This window comes from Serinus canaria, chromosome Z (assembly GCF_022539315.1).
Source record: "Serinus canaria isolate serCan28SL12 chromosome Z, serCan2020, whole genome shotgun sequence".
In the NCBI taxonomy this organism is placed as follows: domain Eukaryota; kingdom Metazoa; phylum Chordata; class Aves; order Passeriformes; family Fringillidae; genus Serinus; species Serinus canaria.
Window position 1 is genome coordinate 7,245,139 of NC_066343.1, and position 22,461 is coordinate 7,267,599.

Sequence of the window (22,461 nt, forward strand, 5' to 3'; positions counted from 1 at the left end):
AAACATCCTTAACCATCTTGATCTAACCAGCTAAACTGTTTAGGTTGTGGGTACCAAAGGGAGCTGTGTTCACAGCGAGTTTGGCACTGAGTTGTTTAACTTTCAGAGCATCAGCTGTAAGGATCTGAAAACCCAAGATTTAGAATACTGTATTTATTAGTGTGGAAGAATGAATGAATCCTTCACAGTACTTTTGAACCAAAAATTTCGTGCTGGCATTACGCTGGCTGCATACTTAGAAGTTGCAAGAGATATACATAACAGAAGAAATTAACTGTACATCCATTAAACCACAAGCCCAACTAGTGAAATCAAGAGCTGTCTCTAAACTTGGGGCACTTCTTTTTTTTTTTCCTAAAGCAATGATAAACCTTGCAAAAGCTAAGGGGCTTGACACATTGAACTAGAGTAAAAAGTGGCTTTGGACCCAATCCAGCAATCACTGAATTCTGCAGGTAAATTTCTGTCAACTTTGGTCACAGCTCTCATGATTTTAAGATTCCAGGATGGCTTGAAGAGGTGATTGACATGTTTTTGAGAGGTTTTTTTGCCTCCTCCTCCCCCTTTTAAGACAGAAAATACACTGCTATGAATGTGTTTAAATGCTGCCTGATTTATTTCATCATATCAAGGTGAAAGGAAATGGCACTTGAAAGACACAGACAGATTTGACCTGTAAATTTCTGGTAGTATTTAAGAGAGCCATCAGGATACTAAACATAAGCAGGAAATTTTAACATGGGGAGAGTAGAAATGAAGCAACAAAGAACAGAGACATGTAACTAGAGGCTGCTCACATGTGGATTCTCTCAGGTTTGTGTTTAACATTTTCTTCAACAGAACTCCTTCCCTTGACCCAGTCCTACTGTTCACTGTCACTCTTAACAAGTTTAAGACCTCAAATGTCAGCTCAGGGTGTTATGCTCAAGGGCCCAGCACATCAGGAGGAAATGATGAACTGCACAGGTGCCTTTTTCTCTTTTCTTACAGAAGAGCAGCTAAAAACACAGGCACAAACAAACACACAAGGCACCGAGCCTTTAAATTTAAATAACTGGATTTTCTGAAATGTCTCTGTATACTGTCAGATATGCTAGAGAACAGCATCTTTCTATCATTTAAGCTAGAAAGACTTGGGGGGGGAATAAAATTACATGAGAAGAGATTCTTCAGTAAGGTGAAATAATTTCCCCTGTCACCGCTGGACACTTGATTGTCCCACGTTTCATGCTGGCTGCATGTGGAAATTACATTATTTCTGCAGAGAAAATTTTCACACTTAAGGACAAAGGGATTACGAAATGATAGTTTTTCATTCTCAGAGAATCTCAGAGAAGTAAAGAGGGGTGCAGCAGACTGCCACACTAGACTTACAGAAGGCAGACTTTGGCATAGTTAAGGGACTGATTGAGAAAGTCCCCTGGGAGGGCATCCTGGAGGACAAAGGAATCCAGGAACACTGGATGTTCTCCAAGGAGAAAATCCTGAAAGTTGCAAGAACAGATTGACTCCACGTGCCAAAAGATGAGACTGGCATGGCTGGACAGAGGGATGTGTCTGCAACTTTGTGGCAAATGAGTTTTGCAAGAAGGATCGTGCCAAGCGGACAACGGGGATGTTGGGAACCTGTTGGCCTCAGGTTGCACCAGAGGAGATTTGGACTGAATGTAAGGAAAAATTTCTTCCAAGAAAGGGTTTTCAGGCACAGGAACAGGCAGCCCAGAGAAGTGGCTGAGTCACCACCCCTGGAGGGATTTAGAAGATGTGCAGATGTGTCACTAGGATTTAACACTGGGCTTGGCAGTGCTGGGTTAATGGTTAACTCAATGATCTGAAGGGTCTTTCCCATCCTAAACAATTCCATGATTCTGAAACCTTCTGCAACTGTGCTGTTGTCTGCAGCAGATGGTACCGGCTGTTGTAGGAGAGAAGAAAATGGATTACATGGATGCTGCTGTGATTTGGCACGGCATTCCCTACGCTCCTCTCCCTGGTCAGCAGTGGCCATGTTCCTGTTAGCCATCAAAGACCTCAGAAGTCTTTTCAAGCACTGAAAAAAACCCCCACATGAGTTCAGTTCATCTGTTTAGCAGAGTACTTACTTAAAGCCTGTGTAGAAGGAACAATCTTTGCACTTGAAGAGCTTCTTCCCTCCGTGCTTGTCGCGGTAGTGGCGCCGGATGCTCTGAATGTAACCCGAAGAGAATTCGCAAAATTCACAGTTAAGGATGGCTTCTGCTTTTTCCACTCCTGCAGCACTCCCAGAAAGTGGGATTGGGCTGATGTTGTTGTTGTTCCTGGCCAAAGCTGCAGACTGGTAGTGGTTCAACTGCTGCTGAACATCAGGAGGCTCCGAGTATGAAGAGTCTGCAGGGAAACAGAGCGGAGTTGTTATTCCAGGTGGATCAACAAATCTCAAAAAGGTTTGATGATGCCTGCTCCAGAACCTACTGGCTTTTGGAGGGGGTTGACCAAGCTGCTGGTTATGAAACTAATCCTGCTTTCTGAAGGGATTAAGAGGTGCAGCACTTCTTAATCTAATTTAATGTGTATTCTACAATTTATAAGGTGAGAAATATAAATGATGCTTTTTTAGATCTGATTCAGGGAGAAAATGAGTGACACATTTAAATTAAAGTAGTCTAAAAAAGAAGCCTGATTTTAAGACACGTAATTTTTGAAGGTAAAGCCCTTTAATCATGCTGCCAAGTGTTTTATGTGTTTGGCACAAAAAATCAGAGCAGATCCTCTCAAATATCTTATGCCAGTTCACACAAGGTGAAGATCTGGAACAGGATACATGTAAATAATCTATCTATATGGAAAAAGAAAAAAGAAGCAAAAAAGAAGAAAACCAAATGGATACTCTTCCCTACTCATGCTGATGATGTTAGAAATTAAATCATCATTAGAAAATAAAGATGTTTAATCATAAATTCCAGTAAAGCAAACTTTCAAACTGCTTCTTTGCCATACTGAGAAAAGAGATCTCCAAAGACACATCCCTTCCACATGCCAGCAGAACTCTGCCACACCATTTTCATGGCATGTGGAGGCATAGAGTCCAGAGATGTCTCAGTAGTGAAACTGAAAGCTTTATAATGTTGGTTAGATACCCCAAAAAAAGAGTGTGGGGGGAGGGAGGGTGTTGTTGAACCTTTCCCAACACACTGCTTGAATGTGGAGGTTAGGAATCTGTCTGCTTTGTTCTACATAACCCACAGCTGCCCATGAATGGCACAAATCAAAGCAGATGAATAAAGCACAGATGAATTTCAGTGCAATTTTCCCGAATAGAAGACAAAAGGCTCTTTTCCTAAGCTTTCTAGAAGGGGGAAGAAAAGCTAGGGGAGGGGGGAGGTGGGAGGGAAGTCAGGATACAAACTGTACCAGCCACCTCCTGCTTTGATGTGTTCTTCATTTTCCCAAGCTGAATTCCCCAAGGCTAGATATATAAGAATTCCCTAACAGACACACATTTGTGGGAACTTAACACCATCCATTCCAACCAATCAGTATGGGGAAACAAAAGGCAAACAGGCCTATACAACACTGAGTGTGGGGACTTCTCCACCTGTCTTCAAAAGAGCAAAATGCTTGCTTTCTTTTCCCACTACCACAGGCAGGGGGTTACACATGCCCAAGAAATGAGTAACAAATAATGACAATAAAAAAAAACCAAACCAGACCCCGAAACAAAACAGACACAGCAGGTAAATGTCTCCAGGCTCCCCTGGCTTCACCACCAGGTGTACACAGCAAATAGAAAGGCAGAGACATGAAAGGTTCTGGTAAAATGGGTTTGTTTTTCTTATCCAAGCCCCATCAGCTGAGTGAGGCTGGATTACAACGCAGCATTTATCATCCCTTGCTTCCACCACTTCCACAGCACGTTTGTTCACCAGGAAGGCTCACAGTGAGCTCCACCTGTTTAAATGTCAAGGCTCTCCTTCCCTTGCGTTTGAATCAGGCTCCCCACATCCTTTACTTTGGCACAGGACAGCCCTGAGGAGCTGCAAACCCTCTGCAGAAGTCTCTCTTCTCTCAAAGGCAGAAACTGTGTGCTCACCCCTCCTCTGGAACAGAACCTTGAGGGCTCAGACAGGATTTGCTGACTCACTTCTCTGGGCTACCAGGTTCAGTGAGTCTAAAAGCTCAAAATGCTGGTAGACAGATCTCCTGGCAAGGGTAAGGCAGCCTAAAAAGAAAGTTCATAGCATTTGAAACAGGGGTGGGGTTTTTTTGTTTGTTTCTTTTCTGTCATTTTTTCTTTTTTTTTTTTTTTAATGTATTCTAGTCAAATTACTCTTAGGGTATTGAAGTCTACTTTGCGGCTCACTTGTTCCCCTCCTCAGGAAGAAAGGATCAAAAATTTCCACCACATCACCAATGTTCCTGGCCACACTCCCAGAGATATCCATGGCTAAGAAAGCTACAGGTCTGAAAAACCATTCTTTCCAGGAGAAGGAAGTTCTGCTGTTGTCTGCAAGATCTACTGTGCTTCAGATGTTTTTACTCCTCCTATCATCTGGTGTCTATTATTCCAGCTTTCGGACTTTCCATGGGTTATTTACACAGCCCCGTGGAATCTGGTATGTGAAAACTGCAGAGGCAGATAGTTCCATGTCAATTCCCACACAAAAAACCCAAAACACAAACAAAAAAAAGAAAAAAGCACATCAAGTGGCTTTCCCTGTCATCAACAACAGCCAGAAGAAAATTCTACCTTTCACACAGGCCACCCCACGGTTTTTAGTAAATTGCTTCATTACACTTGGAAGAGTCATGGCATTTAAAGTAATTTCAAAAAGCCATCTGAAGAGTTTTTCCAGTGAGTTGTACCCTTGAACAATGGCAGCATGCATGGCCTAGTGTACTCCTTGCCTTTTCCCTTGCCAAATTCTCTCATTACACTTGCTGCAGCGCAAGATTTAGCACTTCCTGAAGGAAAACACTCAGGATTAACACATGTGCATAGGGCTCCTGATGGTGTCTGAGAATCAGCTAGCCAGACAGCTCCCCTGGCACGAAGGGGCAGCCCAGCTCCACCAGGAACACCCTGGACAGAGCCCAAAGTTGACTGAAGGCATGGGAAGAAGTTTTCCCCTGGGTTTCAGTGAGCCCCACCTTCATTATGCCACTCCAAAAGCAGCAGCAGCTGACCAGAGATGCATTCTGGCACACAGAATGCAAACTGCCAGCAAATGAGAAACTGTGGATGGGGGTGAGCTTCTGGATTTTATTTTTTTTTAATTTCTTTTTTCGAAAGCAGTGTCTTAGAGAGGGGCCAGGGGATGCACATCCACAGTCACAGAGCACTGCTTTAAAAGCTGCATTTTTCCTTGCTCTACTCCAGCTGGAAGAGTGGGCTGATGTTCCAGACACTCTTTGGAGGTGTTGCCCCAACAACAGGATGAAGGAGGAATGGAACAGAGCTTTTCCTCCAGAACTGACCCAAAAAATGAGTCATGGATGTACACAATGCAAGTTCCACCTCTTCTTTTTCCTGCACCCCCAGGCACAAAGGGCTGGGTGCACTCTGATAAAGTGCTAACAACCTTGGCCTACAGCAGGAAGAGAGTTTAGCCATCCATGTCTGGAAAAAAGTGAAAAAGGCCCTAAAAACCTACAAAATCAGAGAGCAGAAAACATTTAAAATAAGCCAAAGGAAGATGTAAGAAAATTTGTATTAAGAACATGTAAAACACAGCAGCAGTGAATAAACACGAATGGAAGAGAAATTAAGAAAAATGTAACACCAGGAAAGACCATATACATTTTAAGGAAAAAAGGCACTTTTTTTTTTTTTCCACTCAACAGCCTTGAGGCAGCAGAAGAAAATAAAGCACATTCATATATGCAATGAAAGGGAAGAAAATGGAACACTTAGCCCTGACTCATTCGAAACAATCAAACAAACAAAAAAAGCCCACACCCAAAACACTGAGACTCCTTTTTAAAGACCAATTTTATTCAAAACGAATGGAAGGACTTCACTGTGCAACTTCAAAAACAAGATAACAGCATAGGATGATCTGAGATAAAATGAAGGACACCTACAGTCGTATCAACAGGCAAAATTAACAGTGATTGCTGCAGTTAAAAATGGAAAAAACAGCAGCAACGCTGTGAATCTCAATTTTGAGATTTTACATATGGCATCTACCTACATATTACCTGCACAGGACAAATAACAAGGCCAACAAATAATGTAACCCCTGCCAGCACCTATGGATCTAAAAGACATTATCTTTCCTTAGTATGGAAGAGCATTTTTATACCCCAAATTCCAGAAGTTGAAAAGGAAAGCAGAAGAAATTATTGTCCATGGGGTGATTTATCAGCACAGCTGTATCTAAATTACTGCTGCATTCTGGTAAGAGAACACAAGCAAGTCTCACTGTGCCTGTCCCTCCAGGGGCATTTCCAGAATGCCCAGAACACTAAAATCCCTGGCCAGGAATGCTATCACTCCAAAAACTTCATCCAGAGTACAGTCCCAAAGACTGGGACAAATCTGAGTCTGCCAACAAATCTGGAAGTTACTACCCCAGCCAAAAGAGCAAGTCATGAAAATTCAGCTTGATTCCCTGCATATCCCAGGGTCACACACTGGGGAAAAAATGTACAGAGAAAATATACAACGAAAACCCACCTCAGAAGCAAAATGAAAATCCAAAGTTTCATTGGAGCCTGTGTAGCATGTAACAGGTTTGAGATACCTAAACGAAAACAAAACTTTGGGATCCCTTCCAGGAGAAAAAAAAAAAAAAAAAGCAGTTTCAGATCCAGAACTGAAACCAAAAATTTACACAGAAACTCAGTGATGTTTCAGCTGCTTGTAGGTATTTTCAGAGGTATCAACCAACACCATATGCAGCAGGAAAACACTTCCACAAGACTCCTAAACCCAACAACAAGAGGGAAGAAATTCACCCAGACACATCTAAGCAAGAGACACTGAGCAACAGCTGAGAAACAAGAGGGAAAAGGACTTTTTAGAGGGAGGAAACTAAAGCACTGTTCTATCCTTTCAGGGTGGACAGAACCAGCCATATGTAATATAAACACTTTCATGCTTGCAGAGTGATGGATAGGGGTGGAGGGAGGAACACTGCCCAGGAAAAGCAGCTGTTGGAGTGCACTGGGAAGTGACGCTGTTGCCTTTACAGAATTTTAATAATTTAATAGCTCAAGGGCCAGGAGAAGTCACTGGGAGATAAAAGTGAAGACACCATGCTCTCCTGGTATATTCACACAAAAACATCAACCAGTCAAAGGAGACCAGTATTTGTAAGAACAGTGAAACTGGGGATGGAGAAGCTTGGCTCATGAGATAAGGAAAAAACCCAAAGGGAATGTATAAATAAAAGAAAGTACTTAGTAACACTTTGTGAGAGAAAAAGGGAAATTAAATATTAATACAGGCCCTGGACATTCTGGATCTGAAAGGAAATGTTCTAGAGAGACTAAGAGGAAAATATTTGGAGTGCTATTTAATTTTATCTGAATTCATTCATGAAAAGAAACTTTCTGTGAAGAACAACAAAACAAAAAAAAATCCAAGGATTTCAAAAAAGCAGCAGTCTCCTCTGGATAAAAATTTGTAAAACCAAGTGAAGATGCAATTCTTCACCAAAGAACAACAACAGACAACATAAGGCAAATTGCTATTTTAAAATGCTTAAGGATAAGCGTAAGGGTGGAGTTTAGGAGATTTAGGAACACAATCCCTTCCAAAATTCAAAACCACCAGCTGACTGAGTGGCAGGATTGCACATAGCCATGAATGGCAACAGCTTGAAAAGTGGGAAGGTGGCGAAGCAGGGTGCCACACAAAGATTGTGAAGACTGCACACATTTGTTCACTTCATGCCACACAGCACTGACCTGGAAGGAAGAGTATGTGGGAGGGTGAAATGTTCTGGCAATAAATTAAGCTGAGGGGAGGGGAAGATAGAATAGACTAAGACTCAGAGAGATGCAACTAATCATGAGGAAGCTCAGGGAAACAGACAGGGCAAGTCTTGTTCACTGCATGCTTAAAACCAGTGTGAGCCTAGTCCTCTACCTAAATTTTGATTTCTGCTTAAGAACCTTTACATTGCCAGAATATTAAGAGTGAGAGATAGCAGACACAAGTTTTGTGCCCTCACTTGCACACTCCCAAAGAAAAAAGCAAAGAGTAATCACAAAGTAAAGAAAATTAAGCCCTGGAATAAAATCGCCATTTAAGGGATTTATATACCACTAGTACCCCCCAAAAACTCCCACAAAAAACAACAACAAGTCCAAACCAAAACAACAAAAAAAGATAACCAACCAGAGGAAAAAAAAAAACAAAAACAAACAAAACCAAACCAAACCTTGTTGGTGGAATTTATTTCAGTTTTATCTCTTAAGACCACTTCTTGGATCATGACAGACCAGCTTTTGTGAGAAAGATATTACATGTATTTCAGAAGAGAGCAGTGAGAAAGGCACATGGACTATGCAATCTTGCTTATTCAGAAGAGGTGAGAGAAGCTATATCCATATTTCTCTGTAACTTTGAATTTCCTCTGAATTTTTGTGCATACCATAGCTACAGAGGCTCTGCAGCTTCAAAGTAACTTCCAAGGGACATAAATTTCACCTGTCAAGAAGAAAATAATAAATAATATTTATCATCCGAAGCACTTCCACAGAGAGACTCTCACCCTGCTGCCTGAACAGGAATTTTGGAGTTTCATAGTTGAGATCAAGAGTGCCTACAATAGTCTGTGAAAAATGATGTATCTGAAAGAAGCAGGAACTAATTAAGATCTAAGGAGGAGCAATGTAATTGATGAAATAAGTTATATCACAGTGTTTCTGTGAGAAGGAGAAGATCAGTTCATGAGATCCCCATGCTCCTCTGTTTTAGAGTATTCAACACCACCAGAAATTCCCATTTGCATGAGCTTTCAAGGCAGGCACCACCCTGCTCTGCTGATGCTGTGATTTGGAAGGATCAGGTCAGTGCTCAGGAAATGCTTCACCACAACTTCCAGTTATCCCTTGTTTTCATCTCTTCTCCCCACAACAATATTTATTTCCTGCACTCAAATCAATCTAACTTTCCTGTTCTTTAGGTGACTTGGCTGCTTACTGGTCACATTTAGGCTGCACACAACCCTCTCACTGTAAACAGAATTAAATCCCATTGCCTAAATGCAGGATTGCACTTAAAGCCAGGATTTCTGCTACATGTCACACACTGGGACCTCCATGATCTTACCTATTTCCATAAAACACATAAAATAAAAAGTTTGTCAAGATATTCCTTTATTCAGTTGAACCAAACTCAAACTTCATAAATGGAAGTGCATTTGCAGAAGAGGGGAACACAAAGAGAACTGGAAATAGCTTTAACAAGACTGATTTAACCAATGTGCTAAAAGGACTTACTGGTAACAGGTTTTTTTTTTGGAATTTACAAAGTTCTATTTCAACTGATTCTTCACTCAAGACAATAATCTACCAGTCAACTTTTTTCCTTTTCATCAGTAGCCATTTGATCCTCATGCTGTTGTGTTCCATGATTTCCTTCTCATTTTTAAGGGCAATTCATCAGGTAATTTTCACATTTCCTCCCCTATGTGATGCTGTACATATTTGTATTAATGCAAACACAGTGCCGCAAACACACGTGTTTCTGTCACCCAAATGCTCACTCTCCTCTAAGGCTTGAAATGAAAAGGGGGAGAAAAAAAAAAATCAATTTATCAAGCAATACCTATTGGCATTCTGCTTTAAAACTGGCCCTAAAATTACAGTGTCAGTATGTGGGTGACAAGGATTCATTCTAACCACAGAGCTCAGGAACCTGAACTTTGTAATTTGTTCTGGAGACCTCCAGCACACACCTTGACATTATTTTTACTGCCAACAGAAAGTCCTCATCTCTGTCACCAGCTCTGAGCTCAGAACACTCCGGGCAGTGTTTCCAAGCACTTGTAGCAACAATGTTCCTTAAAGAAGAAATAAAACCAACTACTTAAATGTCAAATCTTGGGCTGTCAGCTATGATGATAACACACATCCATTTCAACAGAGCTAAAATGAGCAAAGAAGTTTTACCTCTCTGCCAAGCACCAGATCCCTCCAGCATGTTTTAAATCAATGGGATAAACTGGAGTCTCAGGTGACAGGGAAACTATCAGTGAGGCTGACAGGGAAGGCTGTGATATGTGGGCATGATGCTCTGCAGAAATGCCCTCTTGCACACCCTGTACCCCTGTCATGCCAACAGCATCCTTTCCACTCTGTGCTGAGTGATCACAGATTCCCCAGACACACAAGAGATCAGCATCTACCACTTTGTCCTTTATTCTGAACATGAAAACCAGAGCCAAAAGAAAGCAAAAATCTCAAGGGAGAAAACCCAAAACAAAATAAAAAACCCCAACCCACAACAGGAGTCAGGATATGCATCTTTCTTTCATTGTGGGTGTTATCAGGTTAACTTCTTTCTTCATCAGATGTTTCTTCTTTCATTAATTCCTTGACCTGCCCAAACATTCTGTCTTCTCCCAAGCCTAGGCAAACTTTCCAGGGCCACAGCAATCCCACCAGAGCAGAGGGGCCAGCTCCACACAAGGCTGACACCAACCTTCTCCAGTCTGTGTCCTGCTCAATCTCAGCTTTGCCTTTGCCCGTTCAGCTCAAGCACAAAAAAAAAAAAAACAAAACAGCACCAGAAAAAAAAAAAAAAAAAAAAAAAAAAGCACAATGAACAGCGAGCTGACACTCCCCTCAGCACAGCCAATGACATCTCCCTCTGTTCCACCAGCCACAAAACAGTTCTCAACATGCTGCAGGAAAAGGCCAGCAGCCAAACAACTATACCCCAGTGGAAGGGAGCTTCAGAGAACAAGGTCATCCCCCCCAGCGCCTCAGGACCTTGGAACAGTGAGGAGTTTGTTCAGTAAAAGTGGAGGTGAACAAGCCCTGTGCTTGTTCCACTAGTCCCTGCCAATCTGATGGAGGAGAAAAGTCCTATCTGACCCAGCATCTGGTATTTAGCTTAACACTGACCACAAGGAGTGAGACACACCAACAATTACCACGGAGTTTTGTGAGGCAGCGTGGCCACTGTGGGAAGAAGAGCAAAGGCTGAGGGGAAAGCAGGAACTTGCTCTAGGTTAGAGAAAGAAGGAACACAGATGGGGAAAATAAAAAAAGGAGCCTGCAGGTAACACAGGTTAATCTGATAGCTGAGAGTGAGCATGAGGCATCACTCCGGTGGGGCACAAAAGCAGGGAAACAAGAAGAACAAGCAGACAGCTCTTTGCAGCCCAAGTGTAACTACAAAAGCAAAACCATCTCCTATTCTGCAGTATGCAGATCACCATCTTGCATCCTTAACAGGGATGCCATCCTTCCAACTCACCTGGCAATTAAAGCAATTAGCTGTTGAAGCTCTGCCTGAATTTGCCCTGTAGTCACTACTGGCTCTCTGCCCTTCCAGCCAAACTGCGGTGAAACAAAAGGGCCTGCAAGTTCCAAAGAGTCTTTATCCAAGCCCTCCTCCCAAAAAACCCCCAAACCCATAACTAAACCACACTCTGCTCTAACACCAAGTTTTCTGGCTGTGAGGACTGACCATTGTGATTTTCCCCAGGCAGCAGCAGCCATAAAACACAAAGACACACAAGCAACAATAACAGAGAAACAGCACCAAAGGGGACGGGACCATCTTAGGAACTTTCTGCCCTGATTGCAAGGTTAGAAAAATATCCCTTATGAAGAGTAACAGTGCACGTGAATAAAAATAAGCAAGTCAGCCACAATCCATGATATGGATTTAAAAGACTCAACAACAACAAAAAACAGGAGAACCCAAAAATCAGGGTAGCATGCCTGGCCACATGGAAAGCCTGCCTCTCCTCTGAAAGGTGGAAGGCAGAATCATGACTCACGGGCACCAGATTTCTGGATTTTCTTGAAATGATGCCTTGCTGCCCATAGTTCTCCCCTCATTCTGGTATTACTTGAAATTGCTTTAGCAAAACCTGCCAAAGGCTCTCTGCACCCTTCAGGAGTTCATCTGTGAGGCAGCACAGAAGAAGACATACAGTTTGATTAGGCACTATCTACTTTGAAAAAGTGCACAGAAATGGGAAGGGATTTACAGCTCTGGAACAACAGTGCAGGAAACAAGACTTAGTCAAGCAGTTTTGTGCCCAGCCTAGCTCTGGCAAAGCAAGCAGATGTATTTATATTTCAGCCTCTAGATGAGGCAAAGTTATTTTCCACTGGCAAAGGCTAAAGTTCAGGAAAAAAACCTGGAACAGGGCACTGGATGTTTCACTTAGCAGTTTTCAATGCATTTGCTGCTGCAATTAATTAAATTTAATTAAGATGTTGACATACCATGTACTGGGAGACTCAAGAAATCTTCTAGTTCTGACCTTACTTACATGTGTTTTGTGATGTGTGCTAGTATTAATGATAAATCCTGTTTGGTTTGCACAGCAGTGAAAAGCATAATTATAGAACTTCAGCTGCACACAAATATTGTGCTACTTTCTATAGATCAAGAACTGGTGGCCAGTGAAAATAAATGGTCTTATACCACAGCAGCATGGCTGAGGAGACATTAGAAAGCACATCCAGGTCTGTTTAAAATTTTGCTGTTTTATTTTGACAACTCAATATTCTTAAACACTCTAAAATTTCAAAAAGCTGTAATTTTGAATTACTGCACGCAGCCTTGACACAAGGAAATTTATGAGGCTCCAGATCTGCCAGCCATATGAACAAAGAGCAGTGCTTTGCTCTACAGCATGCCTAGGCCAAAGGGGTTATTTTCAAAAAATAAAGGGCTACTCCAAAAATCAGTAATAGCAGCCAGGGCCATTTAGGACAGGCATTTCACATGCTCTCAAGAAGCCTTTGCTGTGTTTGAAGCCACAAGATGAACCTGTTCATCAGTCTGTTAAGCCACTCTGCTTTACAGACTTTATGGCAAGGGGCTGAGCTGGTGTGTCTCTGCAGTTTGTGAGAGGAGGGCAGATCCCCAGCCCCTGACCACAAACACACATTTGTAACACCACTCACACAGACAGTGTCTGTGGCCACGTGCTCTGCCCTCAGCTGATGATCCCTCTGCACACAACTCCTGCTGCTGCTGCTGCGCCGTGTTTTCTCACGCTCGGACACACAATTTTTGTGTGTCTGCTCTGTGTCTTTGCAGCTCTTTCTTATGGAAAGAGATGGATGGAAAGAGATGGGAGCATTCCAGCCTGGTGCCTTGGAAATGAAGATTTTTTTGGGGATTTTTTTTTTTTTTTGGATTCCATTGCCTTGCCCTCAATAGGAGCAGAGCTGGGAACACTTACCTGTGACACACCGAGCCTCACAGCATGACACCACCATCAAAAAAAAAACCCATCCTGGCCAGAGATTAACATGAATGCAAGCTCTTACTCTCACAAAGGCTTAAAGAAAATGGAAGCAGATCTTGTGAGCAGATTCATCCAGTCCTCCTAGCAGTTTGTAGTATTTCCATCTACAATTAACTTTTGCTGCTCATGCTCCTGGAACTGTTAATGAACATTTTAGTGTAAATTGAAAATAAGCAAATTCAAACAAACAAGCCAAACACTCATTCAAATATATAGCAAACCCCCACCATTTCCTTTTTGCAAGACAAAAAATACCTGTGGACTATCAGGAGAGCCAAAGAACATTTTATCACAATGGCAACCTCACTGTGTCAACAAGAGCAGGACACTACAAACCATTCAGTGCCCCTGTACCATTAAAACCAGAAAAACAGCACTCATGACCAGTATTGTCTTGGAGTTTTTTGTGACTGTCTGTAAGAAGAACACCCACAAACCAAAATTTCATCACTCTATACCCCCCTAAAAAAACCACAGAGTGCTTTACTTATGGTTAGAAGACTGAAAACAGGTTCTTTATGTATTAAAATATCGCCCAGCAGGCAAAGAGGGGCTAGGATAAAAAAGGCAGGATCTTTGAATGATGCATCTGTAAAAAAAGCCTTCTCTGCTGACCCACCATGAGTGACACCATCCCCTTCTTACACTACTGCCCTGAGAGAAGCACACATGCTCTGAATCATTGTTACTAACTGGACTGAAGAGGTTGTTATGCTTTCTGATGACAGCTGCCACCAGAATTACAGCTGGCAAGGATGGGTTTACCCAAAACACTCAGCACTTACTCCTACTTCAGCTTCAGTTCCATGGAAAGCCTACCAGGCACCCCCAAAACACCTCTGGGATGTGCAGCTGAGTACTCCAGATTAGGTCTGCTGCTACCAACACAGGACTGAAAGAGATGAGCCAGAGAAATCTGAATACATTCACCTCTTTTAATCAATGGATGGATCCAGAAGAACAAAAGGAATGTTCTAAGAAAGGCCCATCAGGGAACAAGTTTTGCAGGGAAAAGAAGCATCACAGAAGTTCCACTGGGTTGCTGTTGCAGAGCAGCTCCATTCATGCACTTTGCTGTCACAACCCAGTACCCTTCTCCCTCTTCCACATTTTTACAGAGCTTAACAATCCACAAGATGAGTCCTGCCAGCTCCCCAAACCGCCCTGCTGTATTTCCTACTCTGACCACAGCATTCATTCACAGGCAGGAACAGCTCCTTTCTGCAACCACCTCAATTACACAAGCCTGCTGCACACCCATCAGCCTACAAAACAAGCTCCCTAACAATGGGATGCAGCCTTTTGTCTGCCTGTCACCCCAGCCCAGGTTCAGGGCTGCCTCCCTGGTGAATTAGCTTTGATCATGGCTCACACTGCAGGTTATTCACACACACCAGCAGACAAAATCCAGCTACTCCACACCACGTGAGCCCTTCCTAATACTCCAGCTGGACGTAACAGTGCCTGCATTTCCTATTATTGGGACCAGTTATTTCATCTGGTCTTGCACACCAACTGTGACTCACAGGCCTGGGACACGGAGGCAATGATTTATTGCCTTCTAAAAACCCAAAAAAACACGTGATGCCACAAGAGCAGCCACCATTAAGCTGATCTGCAGCCAACTGTAGAATGTGAAAAATCTACTTAAAGCAGGTTATTCCTTCCTCAAGCAATGCTGAAAATGCTAACACTATTATTGTAACACCTGTACTTGTCTGATGAGCTCCCCAGTGGGTGGCTTCTATTATTGTCAAAGTGACTTAACCATTAACCCCATTTAAAGATGATCTAGCTAATTGGGACAAATTTGGCCTTGGTCTCAGGCTGTAATACAGGTCTAGGTAACAAAGTCAACCCAATGAAATGCTATTGTTAACAGAGTCATCGTTTTAACTGTTTCTAGGAAGAGTTCTTAAAGGCTGCAAAATTATTCTCTGCAGGATACAGCAGGTATCCTGAATTTTAACTCCACTAATCAAGAGTTTGAGCTCCTGGGATAAGGAAAATAAATAAAAAAAAAAAGAGGTAACTGAACCATCCTTCCCAAAACATAGTATTGTCCACACACCAATAACAAAAGACTGCCAACACACAGGAAAGGCTTGGACAGCCACTGAAAATTATTCTCCACTTCTTAAGTCAGTAGTGGAACATATTATTTTTAAAGCAGAAAAAAAAATAAAGCAGTAGAACACATCTCAAGATGTACTCAGCTTGCTGGATTAGCTTAAGCTAGCATTAGCAAAAAAATTCAGTAGCTGCACTGTTCCAGACAACCCACTGACAAATAGGTTGTCTGGGAGCAGTTGGTCAGAATCTCTTGATAGGATCCTGATTCTGACCCAAAAAGTGATTTGCTAAATCACAAAAATATTTTCCCTTATTTTTTTTTCCTTCAAGAAGGTATTTTTATGTTGATTATTCACTTCTTTCAATTCCTTTCAGCTGTCTTCTGAACTTCTTTTCTTCCACTCTTTCTGATTTCACTTTCAGGTTTTTTGTTGTTTTTGTTTGGTGAGAAAAAAAGGAAAAGAGGAGACCAAAAATGCTACAAAACAATTACAGATATTATCTACCTCCCATCCTTAGTTCACCACTATCCCAAGAAAAACAGCAAACAACAAAATTCCTGCTGTTTAGCAGCTAGAACCATTCAAGCTTCTGGAAAAAAAACCCAAGTATTTTCCCTTCTTCTAACACACCTTCCACACATTCCAGTTCTTTGAACATCTGCAAATATTCTCCTTCCATGTCAATGAAATTTATCCAGGAATTAAGGCTGGGGTTTCTTTTCTCCAAAGAAGAGCTCTGCTCTTAACTGGTAGGAAGTGACACCAGAAGATGCCTCGTAAGCTGCTACTCAAAAAGCCTTAAAGCTTGCTGTGATACCCCATGATACCCCACACCTCCTTTCTATTTTCTCTGTTTAAACAGTGTTCCTCCCTCTGCTGCTTTCCAAGAATCTTCTACACACCCCTCCAGCAGAAGGGGATTAACAGCTTTCAAAAGAAGCGCTGAAAAGGAAACAGTGCCCAGGTTCTCCTTCCTGCAGCTGAGTATCTTTTGGTATCCTCTGTACAACAGACAACAACAGTAATTACTCTTCCTACTATTACTGGTTCACATTTTAAGCTTAATCATGTGGTTTCATCAAAGTGTTCTACTCATGAGATTAGGCATTAGGAAAACATTGTTCCCTGTGAGGATGGTGAGGCCCTGGCAGAGGTTTCCCAGAGAAGCTGTGGCTGCCCCATCCCTGGAAGAGTCCAAGGATGGATGGGGCTTGGAGCAATCTGGGATAGTGGAAGGTGTCCCTAGCCATGGCAGAAGGGTGAAAGGAGATGATCATCAAGGTGCCCCTTCCAACCCAAACCACTCTATTATTCTAGAAATATAAAAGAAAATCAGGAAGAAAATCAGGAGCGTGGATGGAATTTGAAGACCCCTTTCCCACCGGCTACAAATGGAAATTATGAGTCTGAAATATTTTCTACAATGTAAATCTTTGCTAGCAAAGCCAGCAGTGACATGTTCCAAAGTCAGCTGGAGCAGTGAGGGAACAAATAGCTGTAGTATGAACTGGTGAGGACCTAAAGCAGATCACTTCCCACAACACCATGTTTAACTCTTGGTTTCTGATGCAACTTCTGGTTTCCTTTTCATGACCAAATGAAGATGCCCTTGGTGCAAAGCTGCCTGCTGCCATTTGGTTTGCAACAAAAATATTAAGCGGCACCTTAGACAATTAAATTCTTGCTCTGAGGCACCTCTTACCATTAGAGTCCTCCACTTCTTCAGCAGGAGTGTGGTTCTTGGAGGTGTGGTGGGCGTGTGAGGCTGCAAGGTTGACAATGCGGGGTCTTGGTAGTGTCAGTGCTTTCCCATGCACTTTCAAGGAGTGCTCTTTCAGCTGGCTGATTGTCATGGTGGAAAATGAGCAGGAGGAACATTTGTAGGCATGTTCACCTGGGTGAGCGAAATACAGGCAAGTCATCAGCTCACAAAAGAAACAAAATGGGGCCCTCACACTTCTCTTACTGAACTTGGCAGTAAAATTCCCATGGACTCTTCAGCGAAATGACTGATCCCAAAGGAAACAAGCTATGCATGTCTCCTTGTTGGAGCAGTCTGGAGTCTGTGGGTGTAGACACCTGCTCTGGACCAAAGTATCATTTTCTGGCAACTGCAGATCCTTGTACAGCGGCTGATGTCAAGAAAAACAGAGACCAGACTTTCAGCATGCCTGTGTTGCATGGTATGGGAAGAAAACAGACTCTGGGATGAAAATGGAGCAACTTAACCACAGCACTTCCAAATTTGTTTGGGAGCACAACAGCTAGAGATGGTGAAGTCATTTGTTTCTGCATGCAGCACATCCAGCGTCATTATTAATGAAGCAAGAAGGACACTACAAAACTCTAACAAAGAGCCCTCCACATACAAAAAAAAAAAAAAAAAAAGGAAAGCAAAAAAATTAAAAAAAAAAAAAAAAAGCGTGTAGTGTAATTACATTTGGGAAAGGTTACAGTTTTCCTTAAGAAAAACCTGCCATTAGGCAGCATCAGTCTTCAAAGAAGTGGCAACCAAGTCAAGGCTGGTGAACATGGCAATGCCAAGTACAAAAGGGTGTATCTACCAGGCTGTGTGGAAGTGTGTTATGAGAAACCACTAAAAGAAGTGAAAGAACAGAAGTGATGCACAGTAGTGGATTTAATTTTGAATACATTCCGAGCTATAGAGAGAGCAAACAAGGGGAAACAAATCCTGATACAAGATTTGTTTTGCACTGGGGCATGGAGGCAATTGTAACACAAAGTGAAACTGTCCCAACACAAACAATGTGATACTATATACAGGTGCCAAGTTATTGTTTTGGAAGTGCCACTTCCATGTACAAGAGTAACACTGCCACATATGAGTTGTACAAAAAGTGCCAAAACTAATACAGAAGCGAAATATTCATGAACAGCAACAGAAGAACGAGAGTTTTGGTAATGGATGAAGCAGAAAATGTTTTCCACCTCTTGACAAATCCAGCAAAGAATGTTCTCAAGCAGCACTTTTTCCCACACCAGAAATAAAGTGAACCAAAAGAGAATATAAAAACACAGCAGCCATTCAGAGTAAGCACACCTGAAATGATTAGCAACCATCCTCCACAAAACTCCCACCCCTGTCCTCCATGCTAATCATCAGGACAAAATACAAACTCTTAGAACACCCTTTTTGGGTGCATCTGAAAGAGAACAGGTCACTCGGAGAGTCTGAAGTGGTGAAACAAAAAAACTCCCCTTTGTGTTTTTGCGAGTGACATTCCTCACCTGTGCATTGTACCAGTTACATATTTCCTTTTTTGCAAACAGGAATACCACATTTCTTGAGTGGCACGCACAACAAGTTGCTCAATGGAACACAATAATTTGAGGACAAAAGATATTCCAAGGTTACAAGATACCAGTGGGATACAGATACAGACCTTCATGGCTTTGTCAGTGTAAGAGATTCCTGGATGACAACATTCACCAAGCATTAACTTAAAAGCACCACAAGACATTAAAGCAAATAAAGGATGATTACATACCAAGCAGCCTGGACACACTAATAAATATGACCACTATTCATTTCCAATGGACATCAAAGCATGAAAGGATGTGCCTGATTGCAGAGGAAAAGCTACAGTTTAGCCCAACAGAAGTCTTCTGCACTTTTTTTGACTGCTGGTTTTGTGTCTCACCAAGTGATCATATTAATACACATGCAAATAAATAAATGTAAGCATTTATGTAGTGGGTCTCAACACTTGATATGTACTCAAAGCACTTATGTTCCAGAATACACAGAAACTGAACAGGACCAATGCTCTTATCTTCAATCACCCATTTCTGCATTTCCAGAGTAACTGCTGATTAAGAAATTGGTAACAAGGATTCCCCAAAAACACAAGCAGGTAAGAAAAAAGAAAAAAACGTAAAGAACAGGTGAAAAAGTTCAGATGAAAACAACAGAGAGCCCGTTTAGAGTAACAGTAAACTGTTCTGTTCCATGCCAAAGGAGATGGCACACACACTGGATGAAAAACAAATGCCAGAAACACTGGTACCAGCTGTCACACAAGAACGGATTTTGTAGTTCACTAAATTTTGATCCATACCCAGAAAATGAGGCAGAGAGGCAGACTGAGTAAAACACTTCAGGATTCAGGATTTCATGGTCTTTTAAAGATCTCCAGGAGAGTTCAGGGAAAATTCAGGAGGACTGAAGTTTTAAATTCTCAATAAATGGATCATGAGACAATTGACAGTTTAAAAAAAAAAAAGGTAACATAAGACAGTTTCAGAGAACCACCGTGTCATTAAAAACTGGGGAGTCTGAGGAAGTCAGACATGTTTGTTCAGTAAAACATATTTCTGAATGACTAAGTCAAAACACACCAAAGCAAAGTTCTGACTGAAAAACATACAAGCAACTTTTCTGTGACGTGAACATCCACTTGGTAGAAATGGGACTGAGGCAGAAACATCTATAAGCCTTTGGAAACCCTATTACCCAAGTCACTGTGCAAGCACTGTCTAGACAACCATGAAATTGTGTTCTTGCAGAATGCAAAACATGGCCCTTCAAGGGGTGTCTGTCCACTAAACAAAGCTCAGAAGCATGAATTCCTAATAAGTAGATCGATGAATTACATGAAGAGAAGTGTGAAGTAAGTATTAGTTGCATGGTAACTTTGGGTCTAAAAATCTGGCAGGTTCAAGCAAGGAGCCCAGCTGTGTAATAGCATAAAGAAAACATTACTTAATGGTTGGTGAAAATAAAGAACCATGGCTCCTCCATACAGGACGTGGGATTCTGTGAACTGGAACTGCTGCACACAGTTGGATTTCCGGGAAGGGACAGAATGCCACGGTCCTCCCATACAAAAGAAAAGTGGAAAAGTTAAGCTAATCTATTTTATCCATCCAGGGAGAAAAACTGGCACAAGCTCTGTGAAATTTAAAAAAAATACATGGAACAAAATATACAAGACCATCAATCCCTCCTATATTTCTGTAGATGAAAAATGCCTTTGGATCAATGGCAACTTTTTTTTTTTTTTTTTTGTACCAGCAGATACAAATTTCTTATGCCTTTTCTCCCCATTTTTCCACCTTCCTCCTCCACTCCAGAGTATATGACTTTAAGTAAGCAAATAATAAATAAAGGAACATACTTGTTGGTCCTTTTTATCAAAAACTCCTGTTCAAGGAGTTTCTACTCACAACTTTTAAGCAGCTGGGCTAGTTCTCAGATTTTCAGACTGGTGACTATTCTATTATTTGCACCAGAGTGCATGTTTGGATTGCAAACCAAAAGATAACCTTTCAGTGTAGGATGTGTGATGGTGCCAAGAGTCTATGGCCAAGGAATAAAGATGAGGACATCCCGAGTCCCACTTTTTAATAATCAAAGGTGCAACAATTTCAGGTGACCTACTCTGTGTGACACATGACCTTCCCAATTCCTGTTCCTCACAAGTATGTCTTGCTTTCTTGCTGGTATGGATTCCATACTGAAATACAGAGATTTGCAAGACAAATTTCCACCTTTGGTAAAGCAGTTTTGACATTCTCAGTCTGTTGCACAGAGACCTGACTCCCGTGTTTGCAGGATTTGGTTTTAACAGGAAAGCCAGCATTAGACTCTACCAAAAACCAAGGTGCTGTTCACAGTCTTTTTCCCAGAGTCTCCTAAAGCACAAACAAAAATGCAAAGAGCAGAGCAATGCTCACTGCCAGTTTCGTTATGGCATCTATGGTATAAGCGATGGAATCCACTTGGAAAAAAGCAGAAATAAGGAAAAAATATCATTCATGTAAGAGGAAAGAGAAGAAAGTTCTCAAAGTACCCACCAATTTAAATCCTTGCCCTTCCCATTACCCAAACTCCCACTTAGCCCAACAGATTCCGTCGGCTGTCCAGCCACAAATGTGGCCCTTGGAAAAACCTTACCCAGTTCTGGTGACAAAACACGTGGGTTCAACCTGGTGATCTGTGATCAGCCACAAGAACACACTGGGCCATTTCAGCTGCAAGACTGAGAGGGCAAAACTTACCAGCATGAGCCTTGAGGATATGGGTTTTCAGGCGGCTGTTGTAGGAGGACTTGAAGGGGCAGAGCTTGCAGCGGAACGGTTTGTGGTGCCCGTGGTGGGTCTGCATGTGGCGGTCCAGGCTTGAGGAGAGACAAAAAAAGGGAGACAGAAAAGGGTCAATTGTTTCAGCTGTGCCTTCAGAGGCAGAGCAAAGCACTTTACAGCAACAGCAGAGCAAGTAAGGGTCCTCTCTCACACTCTCTCTCCAGCAAATTCAACAGGTCTGCTTGCATAATGAAGTCAAATCTAGTGTCAAGGAGCAGAGCTGACACCAATTCTGTATATGCAGAGAGCAAGCCACCTAAATAAACTTATAGGGCAATATTAGTATAAATTAAGTTATGCATGATCCAGACTGAGAGGACCAGCTGAAGAAACATGAAGCAAGCAAGAAATTATTTTATTAAATTGTCATTGCCCAATTTTTCTCCTGCCAAACATTTTTGTGAAAATATGTATGTGCCCTCTTGCCCTGGTGATCAAGAGTAAAAAAAAAAAAAAAAAAAAAAAATTTTGTTGACCAGCTTTACTGAGGAAGCCTTCTTTTGGTTACAGCAGCAAAAGCAGATTAGAGATCCTGCTCTGGGGAGGGTGCCAGCAGGCTACAGTTGATGAGTTCCAGGATTAAAAGGCAGCAGAGTTTCAGAAGCAGCGGTGTAGGAGATTCTACATGAAGCTCAGCAGGAGAAGAAGGGGTGGCAAAGACCAGCCTCTACTTTCTTCAGGGAAAATGGAAGTACCAACAGCCTGAATACTGTGAAGTGATCAAAAACTGCTCTCGACACAATTTGTCCTAGCAGCTCAGTAAAGTTTGGAGGAGAAAAAAGGATGCTTCCCACATTTTCTAACAGAAGATCAAATTCATTCTAACTGAGTGAATCCTGCAGAGCTCTGCA

At 42.0% G+C, this 22,461-nt stretch overlaps 1 protein-coding gene across 6 annotated transcripts in view; it reads right to left on the minus strand.

Annotated features, from left to right (window-relative positions):
- ZNF462 (zinc finger protein 462) overlaps window positions 1-22,461 on the minus strand; it is a 90,925-nt gene that overhangs the window by 17,163 nt on the left and 51,301 nt on the right. For 5 of the 6 annotated variants that reach the window (XM_050986610.1, XM_050986611.1, XM_050986614.1 and 2 more), the window contains exons 6-8: window positions 21,527-21,645; window positions 17,208-17,399; window positions 2,103-2,367 (exon numbers count right to left, since the gene is read on the minus strand). In XM_050986610.1, coding sequence (XP_050842567.1) covers window positions 2,103-2,367; window positions 17,208-17,399; window positions 21,527-21,645 — 576 coding nt within the window. The remainder of the gene's footprint in view (window positions 1-2,102; window positions 2,368-17,207; window positions 17,400-21,526; window positions 21,646-22,461) is intronic. The other variant, XM_050986613.1, reaches the window with a different exon arrangement.